The 26,350-nt window shown below is 41.4% G+C and overlaps 1 protein-coding gene across 1 annotated transcript in view; it reads left to right on the top strand.

The window, feature by feature from the left end:
- CTH (cystathionine gamma-lyase) overlaps positions 1-26,350 on the top strand; it is a 42,811-nt gene continuing 16,461 nt past the window's right edge. Inside the window, exons 1-10 of the mRNA XM_074961541.1 lie at positions 1-217; positions 5,267-5,348; positions 5,815-5,910; positions 15,675-15,784; positions 16,525-16,656; positions 18,889-18,946; positions 20,587-20,664; positions 23,315-23,467; positions 23,726-23,847; positions 25,661-25,713. Of these exons, the coding sequence (XP_074817642.1) occupies positions 50-217; positions 5,267-5,348; positions 5,815-5,910; positions 15,675-15,784; positions 16,525-16,656; positions 18,889-18,946; positions 20,587-20,664; positions 23,315-23,467; positions 23,726-23,847; positions 25,661-25,713 (1,052 nt within the window). The 5' untranslated portion in view covers positions 1-49. The remainder of the gene's footprint in view (positions 218-5,266; positions 5,349-5,814; positions 5,911-15,674; positions 15,785-16,524; positions 16,657-18,888; positions 18,947-20,586; positions 20,665-23,314; positions 23,468-23,725; positions 23,848-25,660; positions 25,714-26,350) is intronic.

Below are 26,350 nucleotides of genomic sequence, written 5' to 3'. Positions count from 1 at the left end.
CCGCCAACACCAGCCGCTTTCCTCGGTCCTCCTGCCGCCACAGCTCCCCATGGAGAAAGCTGAGGACGGGTCCCAGGGCTTCCTGCCGCCCTTCGAGCACTTCGCCACTCAGGCCATCCACGTTGGGCAGGAGCCGGAGCAATGGACCTCCATGGCCGTGGTGCCCCCCATTTCTCTTTCCACCACCTTCAAGCAGCAGGCGCCCGGCCAGCACTGCGTGAGTGGGGACTCCTGCGAGGGAGGAGTGGAAGGGGTGATGCGGAGCGAAGGGAAACGTGGGGACTGAGCGAGAGAAAGCGCGGTGGGCAGGAGCGAGCGGGTCACGGATGCTTTGTTTTAGATGAGAGGAATGGAACAGAGGGTTTCAAAGGCTCTCTTCACCTGTACGGAAATGCGGTGGGGTAGAAGGTTTACTCCCCTCTAAAGCAGAAACGTGCATCCCTGTAGGTCCAGCTCTGACCCTTACACAAATTATGCATATGTAAACACACGCACATTTGTAAGGGAAACCAATTTGTTTCCTGTCCATTCAGACTGGAAATAGTGGTGTGTTTTTTTTAAATCCAGTTTCGGGGCACAAAAAGGATGTAAAGCAGCAAACTATTTACAGCTGAAGAGTTTTTAAAAAGTCCCAACAATTTTCTATTTTGCAAAATTGCAAAACAAACTTATTTTCCCTGGAGAAGGCGCTTTCCAGTATGCCAAGTTTCAACCAAAAACAAAAATTCTCTATGATTGGTGTAAATAATCCTCCTCTCTATCACAAAAAGGTCGAGAGTGGAAATGCAGACTCATTTTTAACTCTAGAGATTCCAGGGGATACCATAGAACAGAAATCCTTTGCCACTGCACTTTATATAAAACACAGCTTGGAAGTTTCATAAACCAGGTGGCAGCTGCCCAAATAGCACCTGTCCAAAGCAGCATATCCGTCATTAAATACTCAGTGCAGAGACATGTTATGCATTTAAAAATCAACATTTATAATGCTTAATAAAGTTTTTGACTCTTTAACCATTTAATGCATGAAAGTCTAGCAATGTCAGAATGGTGAAAGAAGGGGCTTGGCTGCCCGAGGGAGGTAGTGTGCAGTAAGTTAGTGTAGAGTAGGTAGTGTACTTTACATTCTTACCCTATCTCTCTGTGTGGACACCCTTACTGTGCATTAAGTGTACCCTTAGGTAGTTTAGCTTAACTTAATTCAGATTGGAAGTATGTTAATAGGCACAGGGGCACTTTCAGTGCTCAGTAAGGGTATCCACATGGCGGGGGGCGGGGTTATGCAGAATAGCTAGTGCGCAACGGCTACTTTGGATTTTCTCCCTGTGTAGAGAAGCCCTAAGTAAAAAGGCAAAACAGGCTGGAAGAAAAACATAATTCCCTCCCTTGTTTCTGCTTCGTTAGCGCAGAATTGTAGCATGAGTCAAGAGAAGGCAAACTTGTTTTCCTCTGAGACTAGTCAGCTTGGAGCCTTAATTTCTTCCACAATTAGCTGAATGTGGATCAGAATCAGGTCATTAGACTGTATTTCTGCCTTCAGTCTGATTTCCCGGTAGTATTAGTATGGGAGAAGAGTAATAGAAAAAGTTCCTTGATAGTTTGTAGGCATGGATATATGGTCCTTACAGGTTTCAGAGTAGCAGCCGTGTTAGTCTGTATTCGCAAAAAGAAAAGGAGTACTTGTGGCACCTTAGAGACTAACAAATTTATTTGAGCATAAGCTTTCGTGAGCTACAGCATGACGCATCCGATGAAGTGAGCTGTAGCTCACGAAAGCTTATGCTCAAATAAATTTGTTAGTCTCTATGGTCCTTACAGTTTCTCTTAACTGTAACACTACTAAAAAGTGGTCATACTGCAGAGCAGAGCAAAAAGCAATGCAATACTCCATAAACTACAAATTATGCTAGAGAAGGGGTTGTACTATAGGCTGAAAGGAAACAATGCCTGCTGGCAGAATTCAGAGACTGAAATGCCATTGATTAGGAGCCAAGATCTTTACCTGATTAGTGATGTTTTGGATGCCCAGCTTGAGACACATTGAAGGGGCCTGACTTTAAACAAGTGCTGAGTACCTGCCCCCTGAAAATCAGAGCCCTCTAAGATGTCTCAGATTAAGCACCCTAAATCAATAGTCATTTTAAAAAAATGACCCATGTGTGCAGGTCCAAATATTACTATCCCTCCCTAGTACTAACTTAAGTAAACAAATGAAGCCAGCAACATCAATCTTTTCCCTCCACGTAGAGGTTTCCCCACGATCTGAAAAAACATACAGCCTCTGAGGGAAATTTTCAAAGACAAACTAAAAGTCAGTGGAGTTGAGTACCTAACTCCTCTTCTTTGTGCCTTTGACTCTCTGTAGATATGTTGGTGTAGATTCCCCGAAGTGCTTTTGACATCAGGAAACTGATAGCCAGATGAATGTTCTGTCATTTATCACGTGGTCTACGGGCAAGCAGAATACTACTTCAGCTGAAATTTGATAGCAGAATGTAATCTGGGTCCATACTGTAATAAACAACAACCACAGGAAAACCTCTTCCGTATTGTTAAATTAATTTGTTTCAATTAGAATATAAGAATGGCCCTGCTGGGTCAGACCACAGGTCCATCTAGCCCAGTATCCTGTCTTCCAACAATGTTAGCAAACATTTGCTGCTCGCTTTCCATAAATATAATAGAGAATACTGGCAGAAATTTTTGTGGAAACTAAGAATTTTAAGCAGACTTTGGGCAATAATTGTGAAAAATAAACTTTTGAATTCATAAATGTGATATCCTCCCCGCCGCTCGTCACCAAAACCCTGATTCTAAGCATTACCCTTATTTAACTAAGGAATGGAAACGTACCATGTGATCAGTGTGTTCTCTCACTGTCCTCCTGACAGAATTTAAATATCAAATACTTGTGAATGAGTAACAAACCAATAATTATTTGCCAAATTTGAGTTAAAATAGCAAATAATCACAAGCTGTTTACAGTCAATTGGAGAAGAGAAATACAGGAGAGCTAATGGAATATGGTTTTTATCCAACTTTCTGAGCCACATTCTTACTGCAGGTTCAAAGATAACTTCCTTACCTTGTGCAAGCTTGTATCAGAATCCAGAACAGGATGAAGAATCTCTTTATACAGGGATTCTGAAACTAGAAAGATATCAGAATACTTAACCAGACTCTCCCCCACCCCCACTTCTTCTTTTTTTTTTTTTCCTTTCCCCCTGTTGAGTTTCTTTAGACAGGTTTCAGAGTAACAGCCGTGTTAGTCTGTATTTGTAAAAAGAAAAAAGAAAAGGAGTACTTGTGGCACCTTAGAGACTAACCAGTTTATTTGAGCATGAGCTTTCGTGAGCTACAGCTCACTTCATCGGATGCATAGCATATCGTGGAAACTGCAGAAGACATTATATACACACAGAGACCATGAAACAAAACTTCCTCCCACCCCACTGTCCTGCTGCTAACAGCTTATCTAAAGTGATCATCAAGGAAGGCCATTTCCAGCACAAATCAAGGTTTTCTCACTCTTTCCCCCCCCCCCCCCCACAGACACACATACAAACTCTCTCTCCTGCTGGTAATAGCCCATCCCTCTTTGAAACCTCTCTTTATAATGCGCATGATAATCAAGGTGGGTCATTTCCAGCACTAATCCAGGTTTTCTCACCACCCCTCCCCCCCACACACACACACCCCCTCCAAAAACCACACACACAAACTCACTCTATATATATATATAATGTGTGTATATAATGTCTTCTGCAGTTTCCACGATATGCTATGCATCCGATGAAGTGAGCTGTAGCTCACGAAAGCTCATGCTCAAATAAACTGGTTAGTCTCTAAGGTGCCACAAGTACTCCTTTTCTTTTTTCTTTTTTCTTTAGACAGAGCTCCAATGCCCCTTTCAGGGCTGTTGGGCTTATTGCACCAGTGAAGGTCTTCCCAACATGCCAGTTGGAATTTAGGATGACTTGTGCCAAGAAAATACTTGTCCTTTTGAGGATCATAATTTTTCAGACTGACTTGGTGGCTTTTAATATCTACTGACAAGCTTTCTGCAGCACCTGCCTTGCAACTGGCAGAGTATTGTGTGTGTTAAAAGGGAAGCTCATCTTTCCCTTTGATTAGCCCTGGAGGTTTTGGATTCAGTTCAGTTTATTATTGCAGATAGGTAAACATTTGTTCTGAAGCAGCTCATGTGACTACCAATTATACATTTTGGCATCCCTGTGTGACACTCATGCATTGCTGAAGACTTGGGACAGCACTGCATTCCAGAATTGTGGAACAGGATTCAGGACCTGATCTTTCACCATTTGAAGCCAGTAGGAGCTTTACCGTTAACTTCAATGGATGCAGGATCAAGCCCCAATTATGCAATATTTGAGCCTGGGCCTGAAATACTGATTGCCTCCCATTGAGGTCAACTGGAGTTAAAGTGCTTGGACACTTTGCAAAGTACCAGAGAGATTATTATGTCCTATTTGAATGTCCATGAGGGAGTCTCATAAAATTATTGCTAGAATAAGATTATTAAAATCAGCTGGTGGCAAAAAACGGAGTTATTTTTAAAATGGTAGCAAATTAATTTATTGTAAAATTTTATCTTCGTTTATAATACAGCCTGTACTTTAATGAGCACACACTGCATCCAGATTTCCCATACTAACCCTTACTTTTTAAAAGTTGCATGTGACTTAGACATACAGGCTAGATTCTTAGTTGATGTAAATTAGCATAGCTACATGAAATCTGTGGAGCTGTACAAATTTACACAATTGAAGCTCTAGCTTCAGCTCCCAAAATGGAGGGATAAATGTTAATGCTTGGAATTGAACTATAGAAGCCCCTTTTAGTAAAAGTAGTCTTTCAATGTGAGACTAATTATCAACAAAATATAACAGGACATATTAAAACCTTACCAGCGAAATTAGGTTTTCTCTCAGAGAAATGACTTACTAGAGCATATGAGAATGCTTAGTTTGACTGCAAATAGGTTGTCTTCTGTTCTGACAAGCAACAGGTATTGGATCCCTGTGTGCGGGGGGGGGGGGTCTACAACAATTTGTGATAGCAGGTGGCTATTTTTTGGATGCATAACTTAGTGTTAGGAATATGGATCTCTTGGATGGTCTAGGATTTTACCAAATTTTAAGACAGGTGATTGTCAGTACAAGTTTAACTAACTATATTATTGTACAGCACCTCCTCCAAAATCCCCAACGCTTACTGTTGTTTTTGTATCTTATTTTCATCACAGGGTTTTGAATATAGCCGTAGTGGAAATCCGACTCGGAATTGCCTGGAAAAGGCTGTAGCAGCACTGGATGGAGCCAAGTACTGTAAGCTCTCAGCATTGTCATTAAGAAATGTCAGCGTGTGTATCTTCAGAGTGGACTACAGTAAAAGTATCCTAAGAGGGTTGGAGCACTGGAGTTTGACCACTAACAGTAAATCATTTAACTCAGCTTTTGCTGTCAGCATTTACTTCAAGTGTCAGCTTCTTCACTGGTCTGATCTTTTTTCTTAGCATATACCTGAATTAATATTCTTTAATCAAAAATGCTAACAATGGTTAGTACATAAATATCAACTCCACTCTGCAGTTCAGTGGACCTACTCATGCAGTAACATACTATTCGGTTTAAGTAAGAGTGGCAGAATCTGGCCCTTTATAAAACATTGACACTAAACAGGAAAATGGGGGTGACAGAAATTTTATGTTCATAACATGATGTAAAGACATCTCTCTATAAAATATAAATGTGTCTTTGTTCTCTGCCACAGTGATTCTTTTTTCTGTTCTAGGTTTAGCTTATGCTTCAGGCTTAGCGGCTACTGTGAATATTGCACATTTGTTAAAGGTGGGAGACACTGTTATCTGTATGGATGATGTTTATGGAGGTAAGTAAGCACCAATATATGTTAGGTCTTAACTGTGTTAGCTGTACACCTCTTAAATATATTAAATAATTGGAAAGAATACTTCATGCAATGAAAAGTCTTCTGTAATAACAGACCATTGCTTTGTGACTTCATTGGCCAAAGGTGGAGATGTGAATGTTTCTAGAATGGTTGCACTCGTTTAAGCTGGAGAACTCAAAAGGTGTGGCTAACTGGTGATGTCTGCTTCTGAGAGGAAAAGTCCCAACCCATTTAGCTGTGCACAGATAAATGTTGATTCTGCTTAGGAATCCAGTAGCTGCTAAAGATCCAAAATGGCCCCAGATTGCCAGTGTTCCAAAAAACAAAACAAAAAAACATCATCTCTGTCATTTCCTCTAGATTACCTGTTCTGCTCACCAGCATCACCTCAATCCTGTCTGGATTGAGTTTCAGACAACTCTCATTCCAAACTATTATCTTTACCAGGGACTGTGGAAGCTTTGTCTGAGTCTGTTTGAGCTGTGAGTTCTCCATATATTGATAACATTGCAGCCCATGTTCTCTTGTGATCTTCTCTAGAGGCCTCACAAATGTGAACAGGAGTGGTGATGCATCCTTATGGAGCCTTACATGGGGGAGGGGTGACACATCCTTATTGAGCCTCCATATGGTAGAGAATTGTTCATATTACTCTGGGAACTTTCAGAGGAAAGAATATATTAATGGAAGTGTGACCTTGTCCACTTCTGCCAGAGTCTTTGAGAAAGTAAATACTACCTCAAGATTCCTGTTTCACGGTCTGCAGAGAGAGCTAGAATAATCAGCATGGTCAACAGCTGACCTTTGGTTGTTCATCACTACAAGGAGATAATCAGTCTAGCTAATATAGCCTCCATATCATATACAGGTCTTGAACTAAATTGAAAAAAAGCAGAGGTGTCCAGATGCCACCAGAGTTGATTAGCTACCTCTTCAGCAAAGGAAAGGTTAGGGAAAGGCCAACCACTGGCAATATTTGTGAAGATGTTTTCTTGAGCAAGAGCTGGACAGTATGTTTGAAGGAATTCAGCACCTTGCCCTCCATTATCCACAAAGCAGTTTCTCATAGTAAAAAAAAATGTTGACTTATTTTCCAAGCCACTTAGATTTACCTGGCTGGCCAGTACATGAAACAGTGTTGCTGACTTAAATTTACAGAGGAATTGGTGGCATTTACTTCTCCACTACCAAAACCAGCATTGCCCGAGACTTAAATGCTCCAGACTACCATCTTTCAGGCTCTAGCCTTTCAACAGTGACCACTGGGGATACTGACCCCTGCCATCTAGCCTCTATTGGCTGCTGTTACAAACAGGTCATCCATATACCAGGATGACCTGTGGGAATAGCTTTAAAAAGGGGGGGTTACTAAGGAACCAGTGTGTCAGAAGATGATAAATCATCATAATGTCCTAACCGGCCATCAGTAAAGTAGGCTGCTGGCTGTAGAGTATTTCTCCACAGAAGTATACAATCCAACCTGGTCCCTTACTTTCCCAGACAGAATAAATGGAAAAAAGTCTTCTACCCTGATGAGAACAAAAATGAGCCTTGATCTCCACCTGAAAAACATAACGATAGCATGACAAGGGTATGATCCTCACATTCCCAACCCAGAAATAAGATCTATCTATTTATGAGATATTTATCTCTCTCTATTATCTCTATTTAAAGAGAGTCTATTTATGTGTATGGAGCCAAAAGGAATCCAAGAGTTAAATGTCAGATGCTTATGTGATCCCAAGTTGACTCAGAAAACCCATTCTCTACATGGACATCAAAATTGCCTTGGTGAGATTGACATCTCTCTTTAAATTGGTTATTTCCAGTGTTTAAAAAAAATTAAATAAAAAATTACACTGGATATGCCAACAGCACTTGGTCATCGCTGTAGGTTTTGTGGCTAAACCTCCGAGTTAATGAGCTCATACACTGGCAAATGAACCCTAATTAAGGTAGAATAGTAGACTAGAATAAAAATTTGGTGGGGTTACTCTGGAAGAAAATCTAGGCCTTTTTTTGGGAGGTGCTCAGCTGCAATGCACTTTAGTGGAATTTGTTTGCAGCACCTTTGAGTATCAGACCATAAACCTTTTTGTACTGATGCAGCTTTCTTAAAGAGAGGCATCAATGTAAAAATGGCATTTGTCAGATTTTTTTTTTTTAACCCCACTGTTATTACAAGGGATGCCTAAGATTCCCTCAAGAAAGATCAGAAAAGTAATTTCTCTGTTTTCAGTTTGTTTCTCTGTGCATTGGACTGCACTCTGTATGGGTCTTTTGCACAGCAATGGGAAGAGAAAAATGTTTTTTGAAAAACAGATAAATGATCAGATAAATATAATCAAAAATTGTCCCCACTGTGGATTCAGGGCGAGGTGCAGTATCTGTAATGTCCTTTTACGTGATTTAAAGAAAAACAAAAACTAGATTTCAAACTGACTGTGCCTCTTTCATGCTGTTGGTGGCTAAATAAGTTAGTGCTTCAAGGGAATGAGATCCATACGGTTATCCATGCATTTATTTTTAATTCAGACAGTAAATTATCAAGGCTTGGTGTTTTCAGATGCATGTTGTAAAAATCAGATAATTACTTTTGTTTTCTGTTCTCTCTCAACATTTCCTGTGAAAGAATTATAGAAGAGCTTAACTGAAACATACCAAAGGAAGAAGCTTAGGGGAATATCCGTCTCCTTGCTTTTGTCACCACCGACTAATGGAATAGACAAGAAATATAACAATTGTAATCTCTCTTCCTGCTTCTTCCTTTCCCGCCTAAATTCTTAGTTAAGCCTACTAAATAGACTCTGAAACAGGTGGCCACTCTGAGGCTGCATGGTAGAAACACATGACTGTGAGGAGAATTAGGACAGGTAGGGGTATGAAAGATGATGTGGAGAGTAGAACTGCCAGGGGCTGTAGGGAAGGGAGGAAACAGGCAAACTCAGGGCATGGGTACACTTGCAGATGTAGAGTGCTTTGAGTTAAACCAGCCTTTGTAGAGCACAGTAGGGAAAGTGCTGCAATCTGTCCACATTGGCGTGGCCACATTAGCTGCTCTTGCAACGGCCACAGAGAGCAGTGCATTGTGGAAGCTATCCCAGCATGCAAGTGGCTGCAACCTGCTTTTCAAATGGGGGTGGGGTGGAGTGTGACAGGGAGCGTGTTGTGTATGTGGGGGGAGAGAGTGGTATTCTAGCCTTCTGGTTTTTTGTTTTTTGTTTTTTTTCCCTCCTCTTTTCAGGTCTCAAGTTGGAAACCACTATGGGTGTGCACGTTGGGACCAGTAAAAAGATTTACTTTCAATCCTGACTTTCATCTTCCTTTAGGAGAGACTAATGTAATATTACAAAATAAAAAGTACTTAAGAAATTTATATGAAACAATAGCCCCAATGGTCTCCCATTACATCTACAGCACTGTTTGAAAATACAACACTCTGCAGCCCAGCATCTCCCATAATTTTGCTATGTATGAGCTAGTCACCTCCTGTGTGCAGTTCCAGAGGCAGTTCAAAGCTGCAGCACTCCCACCCCCTTTCTCTGGCTGCCACCAGATTTTCTACTTCCCTGGTAGCAGTCAGTTGTTGTGGTTCTCTTTTCTCCTGACCTTTCCTCTGCCTTTTTATTTTCTTCATTTTCAGGTAGCAGTGAACAGCCTTCTTTGTTTTTCTTCTCCTTCTCTTGGACCAGGTATTCAGCAGTGCAGCAGCAAAGCTGCAGAGAGTCTCAGCTTCAGTGTCTCCCTGCTGAGCTCTTCTGCCTCCTTTCAGAGATGGCAGAACAGCCATGCAAATACAGAGCTAAGTCCAGATGTTGCTCCATCTGGGAGGCAACTTTAGCAGGCTCCATGGAGGGTGAATTATGCGCTGCCTAATCTACCAGTGCAAGGGTCAGCCAGCTGAGGGCACGGAGCATTTAGCCAGCCAGACATGTTGGGACCTGATCTCCCCAGGAAGCCGTGACTGTACCACAGAAAAGCCTTATGAGGCGACCTAGAGCAGAACTGGGAGAGGCTCTAAGGACCAGGAGGACTTCATTCAGCCAGCCCAGTGGGGTAAATCCTGGGGCAATTCAAAATAATGAGGATAAGTCTGTAGCAGGGCTACCGTTGCCCACCCTCTCCCCCCCCCACCTCAGTCCTGAAATGGGTCCAGAATACTCTGGGGAAAGAATCTGGGCTCACAATTCATCCCCTTTCCCTTTCAGCTTGAGTCAGGACACTCTGGCAATGAGTCCCCATCCCCCAACGTGGGGGAGTGGGAGCCTGTGGGGGAGGACTCCCAAGGGAGAAGTTTCCAGCACTGTCAAGGGCCTATGCAAGGCTAGCCGCAAAAGACTCTGCCCAGGGCATAGCTGGCTGGTCAAGCCTGAAAAGCACGTGCCCCACTGCTCTTCTCCCCTCCCATCTCTTGAAAAAGTAAAGATCAAAAAGGATAAGAGAGCCCCAAAAGTATTTTGTCTTCCTTCTCTACCAAGGAAAGAGAACTATCAGACTTTGTTTCTGAGCAAGACACTGATAAAATGCAACAAAAGTATGGGTTTTTTTGTGTGTGGTCCGTCCCCCCTGTCCCCGGGAAGTTTTGAAGACGTGGAAAAAGTTGTCTCCACTATACAAATCAAACCTAAGCAGGCCCATGAGGACAAAGCTTCAGAGCAAATACTGCCTGCTAAATCCTCTCGATTCTTCTGTATGTATCCTTGAGGAAATAATGAGGAAGGAGTGGGAAGCTCCTGAAAAGGGTAATCACTTAAACAAGTACACGCTCAGATTCTACAAGCTCCAGGAGTCAAAAAATGCTATCACTGACATGCCTAAAGTCAATGCTGCAGTAACATCTCTAGCAAGGGATATGGTTATTCCAACCAAAGAAGACTTCTTTCCCAAAGATCCAATGGATAGGAAGGTGGAAGCCACCCTCAGAAGGGACTTCAGTGCTTCCTCAGACACCCTTGGAGCATCTCTGGCAGCCACTTGCTTTGCTCGAGCCACAGTGTCATGGCTGGAATAATGTAAAGCTCTTAAGGGCAGAAACCAAACCAACTTTAATTCTATAATTATGAAAATCTCTATAGCAACAGCATTTGTGTCAATTCATGCTATGCAGTTTTGTGCCATGGCATCTAGCTCTGTGGCCAGGAGGCATGGCTTTATCCCTATAAAGTAATTACTCCCTTCAAACAAGCCCTTTGCTTCTCTAAATTCACAGGATCTCTTTTCATTGGAGAAAAGTTGGATAAGATAGTGGCTGAAAATGCAGGTAAAATCAATCAATCCCTTCCTTCTCCACTTAATGCTCTTAAGAAGGGACTACAAACTCACATGGAGACAGAGACACTCCTTTCATCCATTTTCTTTATGGAGGTTCCAGAGAAAAGACAACAGATATGTAAGGAAAAACCTTGGAACTGAGGAGTGAGGGGAAAACCTCCATCTTCGGTATCACAATGAACAAATGTACCTTGGCCCAGACCTGAGCTTTGGAGACAGGATGTACTGTTTTCAAGACCAATGGATTAGTTCAACCATAAACAAGTGGATTTGAGAGAGAACATGCCAGAGTTACTCTCTTGAGATAAGGGCTCCACCACACCCCTTCCTCTAGTTTCCAGTCACCTTGGATCCTGCCAAGCGCAAGTTGTTCCAGAATGAGATCTTCTACCTATGAACATGGGAGTGATAGGATTTCCCCAAAGGAATGCTTTTCAGGGTTTTACTCTGTTTTCGTCACTGTTCAGAAGGGCACAGGAAGAATTAGAGCCATCCTTGATTTCAAAAGGCTCAACAAATGGATGAAGAAAACAAAGTTTCAGATGGAGAGCCTAGCTTTGATAATGACGTCTGTTTCAAGGGAACTTCCAAACCTCAGTGGATTTGGCAGACTCATACCTCCGCATTCTAGTATGCCCATTCCAGGCTTCTGAGATTTGCTTATGGCACAGGTCACAACCAGTGTCAAACATTTCCATTTGGTATCTCATCGGAATCTGATATCCACACTGGTCAAGTGCAGGTGCCCAACTATTGCTCAGCGCCTTCAGCCACTGGGCCTCCTGGTCGCATGCATAGGGATCACCCCAATGGGTGAGATCACATATCCAGTGTCTTCAGGCTTTTCTTCTGAAAGGATGGAACCACTCCTCAGAGTGCATTCAACTTGAGGTAATGTCATCGACGTCTTGAAGTGGAGGACAGTCTGGGAAAATGTCAGCTGGAGTCATTCCACGTGCTTTTCAAACCCTCAGATCCTCACCACCAGTGCCTGCGTAGCGGAATGGGGATCACATCTAGGACCCAGAACAGTAAAGGACATCTGGAGCTCTAGGGGGGAAAAAAAAAACAGATCAGTCTCTTGGAATTCAGGGCAGTCAAATTAGCTCTTCTAGGTAGCTCTGGAATCTCAGAAGAAAATCACATCCTGGTCCAGTCCAACAATATGACCGTGAATGCATACATTAAGAACCAAGGAGGGACCAGATGCAGTGCTTTACAAGTGGAAGTGATAGAGAAAATGGAGTGGGCAGAAGCAACTCTCCTTTCTTCAAGGCAAATCACATAAGAGGGAACTGAACCAAAAGGTAGACTTGCTCAGCAGGCCCACTGTTAGCAACTTGAAATGTTGCGTAAGCCAGAAAATCTTAAACCTCCTCTCGCAGTTCAGTCTCCCTCCAGCTGACTTGTTTGCCAATCACAAGAATGCAAAGTGGCTGAAATACTTCACCAGGGAAGCAGATCCCAAGGCTATGGGGATAGATGCTTTGTCACACAGATGGCTTTAAGACCTGCTATACACTTTCCACCCTTTCCTCTCCTAAGGAAAGTGATCCATAAGATAAGGCAAGAAGAAGAAAAAGTGATAACGCCACACTGACCAAGGAGACTCTGGTTCTCTGACCTGATAGAATTACAGCCGGAACCACTATTGCACCTACCAGTGAGGCCCAACATCCTTTATGAAGGACCATTCCTTCATCTGGACCCAGACTGTCTTCATCTAGCAGCCTGGCTACTGAAAGGCCGAGCACAGCTAACACTTCCCTATCTTCAGAAGAGACAGGAGACTTAGCTCTCCTGTAGGAGAGCTTGCATTCTAAAAGCCTAATTTGGACTAAATTCAGCCTTTGATGTTGAGCACAGAGCAAACCCAAAAGATCAGGGGATTGCACTTATTCTAGACTTCCTTCAAGAGGTGGATAAGGAATTAGCCCTCTGTAGTGTACTGTTCCCAGAATCTTCAGGTTCCCTGGCTGAGAACCTTCAAGTTTCCAGGCTTCTCAGAGCAGTCAGACTGGCGGTCGGACTGACCTTCCCTAAATGGGATCCACCACTGGTGTTGAAAGCCCTAACCACTCATCCTTGTTGAACCCCTGACTTCTGCGTCGTCATACTATCTTTCCATCAAAACCTGTTTTCTGGTGGCCATCACATCTGCCCTATGAGTTTCAGAACTGGCAGCTTTATCTATGCAGAAACCTTACTGCATGTTTCATGATGACAAGGTGGTGCTAAAAACTCCAGATACTTTCTTGCCAAAGGTGAACTTTCCTTTCCATGCCTCACGAAAGATTGCCCTCCCTTCATTCTGTCCAAAGCCACAGCACCCCACTGTGAAGCTGTGGCACACTTTGGATGTTAGAAGAGCACAAAAGATTTACATCAAGCATACGGAGTCCATGAGGAGTCAGGCATCCTGTTTGTCTCCTTCCAGCCAAACTCTAGGACTCAGAGTCTCCAAGCTCTCCCTTGCTAGATGGATCAGATTGGCTGGCTGCATTGTATACCTCAACAATACATAATGTTCCTGTACCAGAAGGAATCAAGGCGCTCTCCACAACATCTATGGTGACCTCATGGGCCAAAAGAGCATGTGCTTGCACCACAGAGATCTGCAAAGCAGCAATATGATCATTGACTAAAACCTTTGTCAGATGCTACAGAGTGGACTTTGTCTTCTGCAGAGGGCTCCTTTGGCAGGAAGGTCTTAAAGGTGGTGGTCCGGTAATAAACATGTTGTTTGAGCAATCTTGTAAAAGGGAGAGGTCTTTTTGTTTCCTTTGGGGGGTGTGTGTATGTGTGTTCTGTTATCCCTCTCTGGTCCTGGTCACTGCTTTGCATGCATAGCAGAATTGTGGGAGACAGTGGGCTGCAGAACAGAAAATTTCTTACCCAATGATTTCCTTTCTGCTAGCACAGTCTCCCACAATTCTGCCCACCCTGGATGGCGTGTCAGTCAAGGGTCAACACATGCTTTGGATAAGTTACCATATAATTCAAGGTCTTCTGTACATAGTTACTTGGTTGGCATTGGAATTATTGGTTTCAGAGTAACAGCCGTGTTAGTCTGTATTCGCAAAAAGAAAAGGAGTACTTGTGGCACCTTAGAGACTAACCAATTTATTTGAGCATGAGCTTTTGTGAGCTACAGCTCACTTCATCGGATGCATACTGTGGAAATTGCAGAAGACATTATTATATACACAGACACCATGAACCAATACCTCCTCCCACCCCACTCTCCTGCTGGTAATAGCTTATCTAAAGTGATCATCAAGATGGGCCATTTCCAGCACAAATCTAGGTTTTCTCACCCTCCGTCCCCCCACAGACAAACTCACTCTCTTGCTGGTAATAGCCCATCCAAAGTGACCACTCTCTTCACCTTGTCTATGATAATCAAGGTGGGCCATTTCCTGCAGAAATCCAGGTTCTCTCACCCCCCTCCAAAAGCCACACACACAAACTCACTCTCCTGCTGGTAATAGCCTATCCAAAGTGACCACTCTCCTTACAACGTGCATGAAAATCAAGGTGGGCCATTTCCAGCACAAATCCAGGTTTTCTCACCCCCCCCCCAACACACACACACACACACTCACTCTCCTTGCCAGCAGGAGAGTGAGTTTGTGTGTGTGTGTTGGGGGAGGGGGGGTGAGAGAACCTGGATTTGTGCTGGAAATGGCCCACGTTGTAAGGAGAGTGGTCACTTTGGATAGGCTATTACCAGCAGGAGAGTGAGTTTGTGTGTGTGGCTTTTGGAGGGGGGTGAGAGAACCTGGATTTCTGCAGGAAATGGCCCACCTTGATTATCATAGACAAGGTGAAGAGAGTGATCACTTTGGATGGGCTATTACCAGCAAGAGAGTGAGTTTGTCTTTTGGGGGGGGGGGACGGAGGGTGAGAGAACCTGGATTTGTGCTGGAAATGGCCCATCTTGATGATCACTTTAGATAAGCTATTACCAGCAGGAGAGTGGGGTGGGAGGAGGTATTGGTTCATGGTGTCTGTGTATATAATAATGTCTTCTGCAATTTCCACAGTATGCCTCCGATGAAGTGAGCTGTAGCTCACGAAAGCTCATGCTCAAATAAATTGGTTAGTCTCTAAGGTGCCACAAGTACTCCTTTTTCTTATTGGAATTATTGTTAACTATTTTTTCTACAAGTTTTTACGCAGCTTTGGCACAAATCATCTGATGGCAAGTCAAGAGAAAAGGGGGAAATGCCAGCTTGAATTGCATACAGGAAGGGAATAGCCCATCCAGTCACTAAAACATACTTTAAAAATACAAAATTACTAGTCTAATTTTTGCGTAAAGCATCCTGCCTTTGTCTTCCTCCCAAGCCTTTCTTACCCATAAAATGAAAATAAGTGAGTGTGCTCTAGTGTTCATGAAATATTTCTCCCCTCTTATAAGTGTAAAGCAGAAGCATATCTTTCATAGTACAATGTTCCTCCTGTCTTAGGTACAAACAGATATTTCAGGAAGGTAGCCTCCAAAATGGGTCTGAAGATTACTTTTGTTGACTGTAGCAAATTGGAATGCCTGGAGGCTGCAATCACACCAGATACAAAGGTAATGGAAGAATACTCCTGAATTCCATTTGCAGTGTGTCTTGAATGATTTTGTTTTTTGTTCCTTTTACAAACTATGTAGCAGTTCTTAGGACAGGTTTTTATTTATGGCAGAAAGCATAAACACAGATCTTAAAAGTTCTGAAGTCTCTTCTTGGGAACACTCTGCATTTGGATGGCAAATTCAGAACACTTCAGGGGCCATGCAGAGAGGGATATTTTTTTTTACTGGGCTAGTAATAAATGTTTGTTCAGAGGTGAATGTTATAAAGGGGCTTCTGAGTTGAGGAGGGAAGGTTTTGCTGTTGACTCTGTTAATGGTTAAAGGCTGCTTTTTCATGGGGTTCTTTTTTTTTTTTTTTTTTTTTTTTTTTTTTTTTTTTTAGTAATGACACTTTTCACAGCTGGATGGGAACATGGCATTTGGCAAACTAATATTAAATACAGCTAATGATTTTTACGAGCTTTTCTTCAAAATATGAAGAAAAATTCACTATTATATTAGTAAAGCTGTTGCTAAAGGAATTCTAAGAAAGGAGTGTGTGTGTGTGAGTGAGATCCATAGCATCAGGCCCAGATGTAAGAATGTGAGGCTGTCATTCTGGTGCTCTCTTCAGAATATATGCAAAAGAAGAAAAGGAAAAAGTGTCTTCTTAAAAAAAAGAAAGTTATAGGTGATGGTACCTGTAAAATACACAATGTATCTAAAACTAATGATTTCTGTTCATTGAAAAATTACAGCTTGTTTGGCTTGAAACTCCCACAAATCCCACCCTGAAGATAATTGATATTCAAGGCTGTGCAGATGTCATCCATAAACATAAAGACATTATTTTAGTAGTAGACAACACTTTTATGTCAGCATATTTCCAGGTAAGCTGACTGGGTGTCTGAAATCATGGGAATGTTGGTACACAGTGATTTATTTATCTTTTTTAATTACTTCTAATGGCAGAAGGGATGACCAGTGAAGAAGTGCTCTTGGCCTCAGCTTTGTTTTAAAGCTTTCACGCTGAAAAGTGGATGCACAATTGGCTCTTTAACTAATACAGATCTCATCCAAAGCACTTTACACCATTTAAAGAATGAATTGGAAAAAGAACCAGCTAGCCATATAAAGATGTGAGATCTATTAAAACAGAGGCAAATTAGTTAATGATTGCACTAAATCAAAACAATTATCTAAGGCACTAGCACAGTGGTGAAGCTAATTTTCTACCTTCTTTAACTGTGACTTAACGTGACCTTTAAATGGATTTTCTGATTTGGTTGCTTTTATAGTTAACTCCTCTTTATAAGACTGAATTCTTCTCCTGTCTTGTTTGTTTTTTAATCTAGGACACCTTTCTGGGCCTTACACTGTGTTTTTAATTGTTTTCTTTTAAAAAATGTAAATCTGTAATCTCATTTGATTTGGAGAACAAGTTAACAAAATATTTTAACACTATAACCTCAACGTATTTGAACACAGTATCTTAGAAATATAGAAAAAACCCTTTAGCCTCTCAGCTACACAGTCTTTAGTTATTATTTGTGGTAATTTTGGTGCTTATTATTTTGGCCACAGAAAGCTCCCCTATTTTTTCCATGTGTGCAGTAGAAACATAGGCAGCAGGAAATAATTTTTCAAGTTAAAAAAATCCTGAGGTATAGTGAACAAGATTCAGACAAAGTATAGTTTCCAGTTCATGCTAAAGCCACACACATGCACTTATCAGATTTAATGAAAATTAGATTAATTTACTGCATTTGGGGAACCAGAATTGTCACGTTTTTGGTTTGCTTTTTACTTTCTTCATAAATTTAGGAGGCGCTACAAAATAAAAGATTTGTATGTGATTAAAGTAGATCTGCACAAATACAAAGCTGTAAGATTTGGCAATGTCAAGGTAATACCTCATATTCTTCCTTAAGCACTAGTTCATCAAAGAATATAAGCAAGTACTTAAGGTTTAAGTGTGTGCTTTTGAGTTGGGGCCCTAGTTTGAAAAAAGTTTAGTGATCTTTTTTTCTAATTTGGCTCCGAGTTGCTTCTGCAAGACTCGGTATGGAAATGTGTTGAAGGAGCAATGTATTCAATAACTTGTCTAGCTAGTATGTCTGTTAACTTGATCACAAGAGAAAATCTGTTTCAATTATTAACTCTGTAGGATTGTCTGACAGGTATTAAAAGGTAATATATTAAACACTTGAAGTTTTGCTACTGGAACAGTATGCTAAGAGGGTAACTATCCCCATGAATTTATTATTACTTCAATATGTTGCATATAGAAGAAAGCACTAGTGCTTTCATTACTATTCCACTAGTCAGAGATGACAGCAAGACCATCCAAACTTCCGTACATAATCTGAGAGCAAGCTTTTCTCCCTTCTTTTGTTCTGAATCTATTAACTACATTGGCCTTTTAACACACTGAACATACACAGTATAAGGGTTAAAGAGTAATAATTTGCAGTCTGTAATTTAATGACTGATGTAAAATCAGATCATTTGTTAGAGAAAGCAGCTGTTTGTCTTGTCATTTCCAATTACTCTTTCCTTGGAAGAGCAATTTGAAAACTTACGCAAATGTGAAGAATTTTGTTTGTCAGTTGCTCCTGCTCTAAACTCTTCAATTTTCCTGAGGCAGTGTCATTAAGGTGAAAGACAAAGCCAGACACAAATGTAAAAAAAAAATGCAGTGAACAAATTGGCCTGGTTACCTGGGTTTTCTTCGAAGAGGCTCAGGGTTTTGATTGGCAGGGGAAGTTATTTTGTATGTGCAGTTAACATTGATTAGGTTGTAAGAATGTTGAAGTGGTTACTATTCTGTATGTGCCTACAAGCTGTCTGGTAGATGCATTCTGTAAATGGAAATAAAATTTTAAAAACTAGGGGTAGGATTTTGGGAAGTGCTCTGCATTGCATTGCCTTAACTCTTCTCCCACTGAAGTCAATAGGAGATAGACAGTGCTTTTGAAACTCCCAGCCCATGTGTCTGTTACCTGAGTCTTCTGTTTTTGATCACCAAATTTCTGCTTTCTGTGGGATGAGGTGAGAGTAGTTTGTGATTGAAAATGGTGAAAGAATGTTAAATCAGATCTTCTATTTTTATTCTATTTTAGCGTCCTCTGTCTCTTGGGGCAGATATTTGTATGTATTCAGCAACCAAATACATGAATGGTAAGCGTCTGAATATTACATAGCTCAAATGCTCTCTTGGTTTTGTTTAAAACCAATAATAACTGCCATAAAATATCATTTTCTGTTGCTGCTTTATGCTCTTTGTTCTCCATATCTGTCTAAAGAGCTCCCAGAAATCCTTGCTATGAGGAAACCTATAAGTGGGTGGTTTCTCTACCCAGTTCCTGACCACAGTGCATACCCAACAGATATTCTCCAACTGATTTGTCTTTATTTAGTTAAAATAGCAAAGCTCTAAAACAGGACTATACTTTCAAACCTAAGCTCTTTCCTGAGCAAGGTGACTAGGATTTCTCCCTCCAGAACCTTCTGCCTTTTTCTCTCTTGTCTGTGTTACCGAGAGCCGTTGGTTGTAATGACCCTCAACTGATTGAAAAGCACCTTATGTCCATGTGCAGAAATGCTGAGTGGAAAGCCACAAGTGACTGGCATTAGCTCCTGAAATGTGTAGGGGTAAATTAGTCAGTGGAAGCTTAATAAACTGGGTGCTGCTATGGGTGGAAAACACTTTCACAACAGATGGTGTGAACTCTGACTGCTGTCTTCCTTGATAGCTCTTAGCTCTGACAGCTCCCTCAGCCAGTGTATCCCTTTAGATCATGGATATCCCCTTCTAAATCCCTGCCTCTCATTTACAAACCCTCTTCTGCTCTGCAGGTCCTCCAGCTATGCATCCCACCCACTATGTCCTTCAGCAGTGTCCCCCTACCCACACTCAGGTTGGGCCACTCCCCAGCCAGCAACTGCAGGCAGCTCAGTAAAGTGAGTGCATCAGTCAGTGATTCTCAGATGGATTGCTGGCTGGGGCTGCAGTAGCTGGTACAAAGCTGGTAGACAACCCCTCAGCTACCAGGGGACGTTACTGGAGGTGAGAGATTGTTTGTTTGTTTCTCTCACCGCAGAGAGTGTATTCTGGCAATTTCAAGGGCTTCTCTGAGCTAAAGAGATCAATCAGTAGTACAGCAAAGGGTCCTTTATATTCCTGAATGGAGCTAATGATCTGATTTCCAGGATGAGTCAGAAAAATAGCTCTGTACTTCCTTACAAGACCGACAGCCTGTCATTCAGATACATATAGGGTCATGCAGCTGGACTCCTCTATAAACGCTCTATAAACACTGGTTATGAAAAAAAATCAAGCTTTGTTAAAGTGAACAGAAGCCACTAACGTGTAGTGGCCACTATCACTAAAACTGGCTAAGAGCAGTATCTACTGTTGTGTCTGCTCCATAGCAACACATGAACTGCTAGATGGAAGTGTTAGGTGCTGGTGGTTTTTACCTGTTTTCTGGCAAGTAGAGAGCAGGGGTGTCACAAATGTTAGGTATTCTGAGAAGATGGAAAATACCAACTGTTCCACTATACCAGCAGGCCCTGCCAGCAGCTACAGAGCATAGAGTAACCATGATCTTGGAGGAGGATAATCTGGATCTTGGCTTGAATGTCAGTGCATAGATGACGGAAGCAGTGAGGAGAAATATCCGATGTCTTGAACTGCAAAAACAGAAAAGGAAATATGTAGTAGCAGCACCAAGAAAACACCCCCCTAACTCTTTATATATTGAAAGCTTCCTGTATACAAACAAGTTAACAATTTAATGCTCTTCTTTTATCTTCAGGGCACAGTGATGTTGTAATGGGATTGGTTTCACTAAATGGTGATGATCTCTATGAAAGGCTCAAATTCTTACAAAATGGTAAGTAGCCAATACAGGAAATTCTTTAAAACTTATTGGATCCAGGTATGCTTGTACACAGCAGAAAGCATTTGGTGTATTTACATATATGAAATCCATGTATTTAGGCTACAAATATGACCCAAGAGTTTAAATGGGATGGACTGTGGCCTAGTGTCCATATCACTGCATTGGCACTCAGATCTGGGTTCTATTCCTGTCTCCTACAAGTCTACCCAGGAGGTTGGTGGCGAAGTCATGTTGTTTCTGTGTGCCTCGGTTTCCCAAGCAGTAAAATGGGGATAAATGATACTGATCGCCTTTGTAAAGTGCTTTGAAATATGCTGATGAAAACTCTGTTTAATTCACTATTTATACTGCTTATACATGGAAAGATTTTCATACTATTATTTTCAAGTGTCAGAACAGGAAGCAAAGAGAGTGGTTAATTGTCCTTTTAATTATGAGGGTCTGGATGTCCCAGGAGATTAGTAAAGGCTTCTATACAAGCCTCTGTTCCTTAGACGAGGGGTGAGAACCTCCATTGAAATCAATGACAACTTCCATTGAGTTCAATGGGTCCAGGACTTCACCTCATGTGTTTAAATTCATCCCGAGTCATCTATGGGCCTATATGAAATGAGTGGATAGTGTCAGTTTATTGCCAGGTGTCACAGCTCAGGGCAGTTGCACGTCTGATCCAGCAAGGGCAACTACTCTCAGGCTTCCAGCTCCCTAGCCATTGCCTTTCTTTTGTAGACACCCATGTCTCACCCACTTCTTACTGGCGTATTTCCAGGCTGCACTGTTTCCTGCCTTCACTGTGTTATCCCTAGCAGAGACAGGCTGCCCTTGCACTCTTGCTTGCGTTCTCTACAGAGACTGATCAGTCATAACTTATCGCACAGCCTATTTTATTCTTAAGGTAAAAGCGCTGCAGACAAAACATATTAAAAACAATAAAAACGCATACTACTAAGCTTACCAGTGATCATCCCAGCCCTAATACAGGATCTTCAATACTCCACCCGAGGGGTTTCTTGATATTTCAAGTTAATCACAGCTTCAGCTCAGAACAGACACCCAGTCTAATGGTGCCTCAGTAGGCCAAGTCCTTCCAATCCTTCCCTAAGGATTAGGGCCCTGTCCATTTGCTGGATCAGAAAGAAGGCCTTGAGCCAATTTGAAAGCAGGCTATTTATCCAAAAACCCTTTCTTTGTCTGTTGGTCTTGGAGAATCCGTTTGAATGAGTATATGTGCACCCTGCCAGGGGAGTGGCCTCAAAGGGCTGATAGTGGAGGAATTACATTTGCAACCCCCTACTGTACATACAGTTCCATAACAACAGACACACAATTACATATTTAATACAATGGACCCTAATGGTATTAACCCCAATTCAATAAGGTTTTACTTTAAAATTTATCTTAATTCCATAAGGTTTGTCCAGGATATTTTTAGTCTGTCACACAAAGATGTTTGTGGTTTGGATTTTTTTTTTGTTTTTGTTTTTTGACCCATCATAATTACCTTTTTAATGGGGACCAGTTCAGCCATGACCAAGGACTGAATATAGAAACGCCTTAAATGAGATTCAGATCCTGGAAAGACTTGCATGCATGCTTAACTTTTAGGCTCTGTGAGTAGTCCCACTGACGTCAATGGGAGTACTCAGCATATAAAAATAGGCATGTGTATAAGTCCTTTGCAGGATCAGGGCCCTAGATAGTTCCTGCCTGACAAAGCATGCTGTCTCTTACTGTGTGTTTGTACAGTGCCAACAGAATTGAGCCTCTAGCCCCACTGTACTACAAACCATTAATAACTGCCCTCATCTGTTGGAGGTAGTCCTTTCAGATTAGGATTGAAGCAGTATCTGTTCTATGGATAAACAGAGGACTTGTGGCTGCAGGGCTGCCAGGATGGTACCTTTCTAAACTTATTTAAATATTAGTTTTCTCCTCCTTAGTACCCTGAAAAATATCTCCTTACATGTTGTAATGGGATTGGCTTCTCTGTGTGTGTGTGTGTGTGTGTGTGTGTGTGTGTGTAAAAGGAGGCATATAATTAATAAACTCTGTAGCTGGTGTTCATTTTTTAATTAGTTTTCCTTTAGACCCTTGACCATATCACTCAGCGTGCACACATCTGATTTTTTGTATGATAAATTAGGAATCTTTTATGTTTTGGCAGCTGCATATTTTCTGTCATCTGTGTATTTTTATGAATTCATTTTTATCCATTGAATAAAGAACACTTTTTGTATTCTCCCTGCCTCATGTAAGTCTAAACAAAGTAATCTGAGGGAGTGCCTTATGTCTGATAAGATTCATCCCTGAGTCTTCAGTGTTTTAGCTCCTGCCTGATTCTTTTATCTTGGGCGGGGGGGGGGGGGGGGTGGGAGGGATATACAAACACATGTATTTTTTTCTCTCTCTCTCTCCCTTATCTTCTTTTAAAGTTTGATACCACACTAAAAATAGTCTAAGTACTATGTTTGAGTTTCCAGATATAGGGCCAAATTCCACCCTGGTATAAACAGGAAAAGTTCCCATAGAAATCAATGGGAATTGCATCTGTTAACATCAGGGGTCAGTTTCTAAACTAAGAACTTATTCAATAAGGCAGAAGAGGTTTTGTTTTGTTTTTTAATATTGTGTTATTTCATAGCCCTTGGAGCAGTTCCATCTCCTTTTGACTGTTACCTTTGCAATCGGGGTTTAAAGACACTGCAGATCCGGATGAAGCAGCATTTCCACAATGCACTGGCTGTTGCTCAGTACCTTGAATCAAATCCCCGGGTAGAAAAAGTCATTTATCCTGGTAAGTTGCAGGATTTCTGAAGAGAAGAAATTTTTGTTCTGGCTCTGTTTGATATAGGATACTGCATTCCTAAGTGTTGCTGATACAAATCAAATTCTATGGATGTAAGTTACTTTGGCATAGGCATTTATCTTGCAGCTGATTCTATGCTGCTTAACACTTGAGGGTTGCTTTTTATGTGCCTTAGCGTGGCTTGCTCTTTAATGCAATTTTAACAGTCTGAATAAAACAGCTTATACAGTATGTGACTAATTTCAGGACTGCCCTCGCATCCTCAGCATAAGCTAATGAAGCGTCAGTCCACTGGCTGTCCTGGGATGGTCACCTTTTACATTAAAGGAAACCTTGAACATGCTGAAATCTTTCTCAAGAATTTAAAGGTAATTTCCCTTCAAATGAATGTAAACTAATTCTGTAAGAGAACCTGATTGTGACTGAGTTAGTTAGGGTTCTGGTAGTGTGGTGAAAGAGGAAGTGGTTACCTTCAAAGCAAGGACTATCTTCCTATGAGTTTGGGAAGCTTCTAATATATTTGGGTGGTACCACAATCTAAATAATGGATCATTATGAGATGGGACACTAATGAAAAGGAAGAAAAGGAAATATCAGCCCATTTGAAGTGTTTACAATTATAGCTGGGGCTTATATAGCTAGTTTAAACCATGTGTTGCTACTAAAAGTATTTGCATATCTTCTGACAACTGTTAATGCAATTTAAAAGCAGAAGAGCTGTTGCTGATGTAACAATGCCAGAACACTTTAAAATACTTGACAATAGAAAATGCCTTTTGAGACTTCTTCATGATCCACTTTCCAAAAGGTAGTGCTGCCTCTTTCAGGCAGATCACCTGACAGGTGTTCTCTTAACATGAGCATTGTTTAGCTCCCTTTTTCTTAAACTTCGTCTTTTAACTTTTTCATGGCTATTGTTCTCTGGACATGTTTGGGTAAATTTTTTAAAACGGAACCAATTAGTATCTCAATTGACAGTCAGATTAAGGATTTCTCTTCCTCCCATACCATCCCAACACCACTGGCCCTCACTCCCCAAATAAAATCACAACTGAAATTTAACATAATCAGATAACATCCCACAAACGAAGGTTTGAGTATAAAAATGAGCCTTTCATCCTGTCCTGGAAGGTCAGTCCTCTCTGCCTCTGTTGGTATAATAGGGGGAAGCAAATTCCAGAATCGAGGATTCACCTCCTTCTGAGTGTTTTCACCTCCAGCCCTTCAGTGTCCTAGCTAATCAGTTGTTGGGCTGATGCTTAAGGAAAGAGGTGTTTTCTAAAAGAGACTGTCTGGATATACAAGGAGTGGATTACTCCTAAATGTGGAAGAGGAACAATAGCAAGCATGCTGATCCTGACAGCAGCTGTAGCACCCTCAGCAGACACACATCTAGTTTCTGAATGCAGCAGAGTATGTGGAGAGCCTTTTGTCATCTAGTGCAAGAACATATCTATGATTAAAGAGCAGTGATTAGGGAAGACCTTTAATGCGTGGAGGAATCCATTCCTCCAAGGATCAACGACTGAATTCTGTTAAGTGCACAGCAGTTTGGATTCTCCTCCAAACTTCTGGGTTTGCAAAATCATATGAGTAATCTTGTGAGAAAAGAATCTCATGACTTTTCTGTTTCTAGTAAGACTGCAAACACAAGCAAAATACCTCTGAAACAGTGTTCCATCAGTTCTGCCCTTGATTGGGCCCAGAAAGTATAGGGGTATGTGAAACTAGAAGAATTAATAGGACAGGAGAGGGATAGGGTAAAGAGAGAGGAGGGAGTAATTTCAATTTAAAGTTTTTTAGTTCTGTTCTTATTTTTTTTTCCAGAGATTGACCCTATCCCCACTCTGACTATATTTAAAGGTCAAGAGTGCACCCTGGTTAGCCCTGACAAAAATTTCTGCCTTAAGTTGCTTACTTTCTCTTCCTTCTCTTCTTTAGGCAAGTTAAGGCTAATGTTTGCAGACCCAGTAACTTTTTCCTAGTAAACTACATACCAATTGTTGCATCCAGTATTTTTTCCATGGTATGAAAGTTTGGGGTTTTTTTTGTGGTTTTCTAGTTCAGTGAATTCCACTTCAAAATTAAGTAAATTATAAGACGTAATTGCCTTTTTCTCTACAATGTGGCTATTTTAAATCCTCTTTGTTTCAAAGTGAACTTTTGTATTTCCCACTATAGCTTTTTGCGCTGGCTGAGAGTCTGGGAGGATATGAAAGCCTAGCAGAACATCCGTAAGTCAGTCTTCCAGTAGAGATTTAAGATGAAACATTCTTAAATTGCACATACTGTGGAAGAAAAGCTTCCATTGGATTTTGTGGCCATCTTGAAACTGCGTAGTATTTAAAATTTGGATGTTTCACTTTGTGACCAAGCACCATAGAGCTAATTTTTATATCATGAGCATTTTATGGCTGGTCAGGAAATGAGCAGTGATGTGATCTTATTTTAGAAATTTAAACAATGGAAGACTCTTGCTTTGAATGGTAGAGTATACTGTCTCCAAGACCTTCCCATGATTTCTTCACCTACCATAAAGTGCCCCTAAAAGCCCTGATTCTGGCTGATGGAGAATTCCCCTATTTTAGGCATTGTGGAAGATGGCCATAAGGCTGCCTTCTAAGCAGTAGTGCAAGTAGAAATCATTTTTTGCCAGTACTGCACTCATGGGAGGGACGCAAGGGGGGGCACGTGACCTTCCCACATGGCCCTCTGACTCCTCCTTGCCCAGCCCAGGGCCCCTACACTCTCCCAATCCCCTCCAACACCCCGCTTACCTATCTAAAATTTTACAACTGCATCTGTTAAACAGATTGAAAACTTCTTAAATGAGAGAGGGATAATCACCCTACTTTCCCTTAACACACTATC

The sequence above is a fragment of the Natator depressus genome, chromosome 8, assembly GCF_965152275.1.
Source record: "Natator depressus isolate rNatDep1 chromosome 8, rNatDep2.hap1, whole genome shotgun sequence".
Lineage (NCBI taxonomy): Eukaryota > Metazoa > Chordata > Testudines > Cheloniidae > Natator > Natator depressus.
This window is presented reverse-complemented; position numbering and strand designations above follow the sequence as displayed.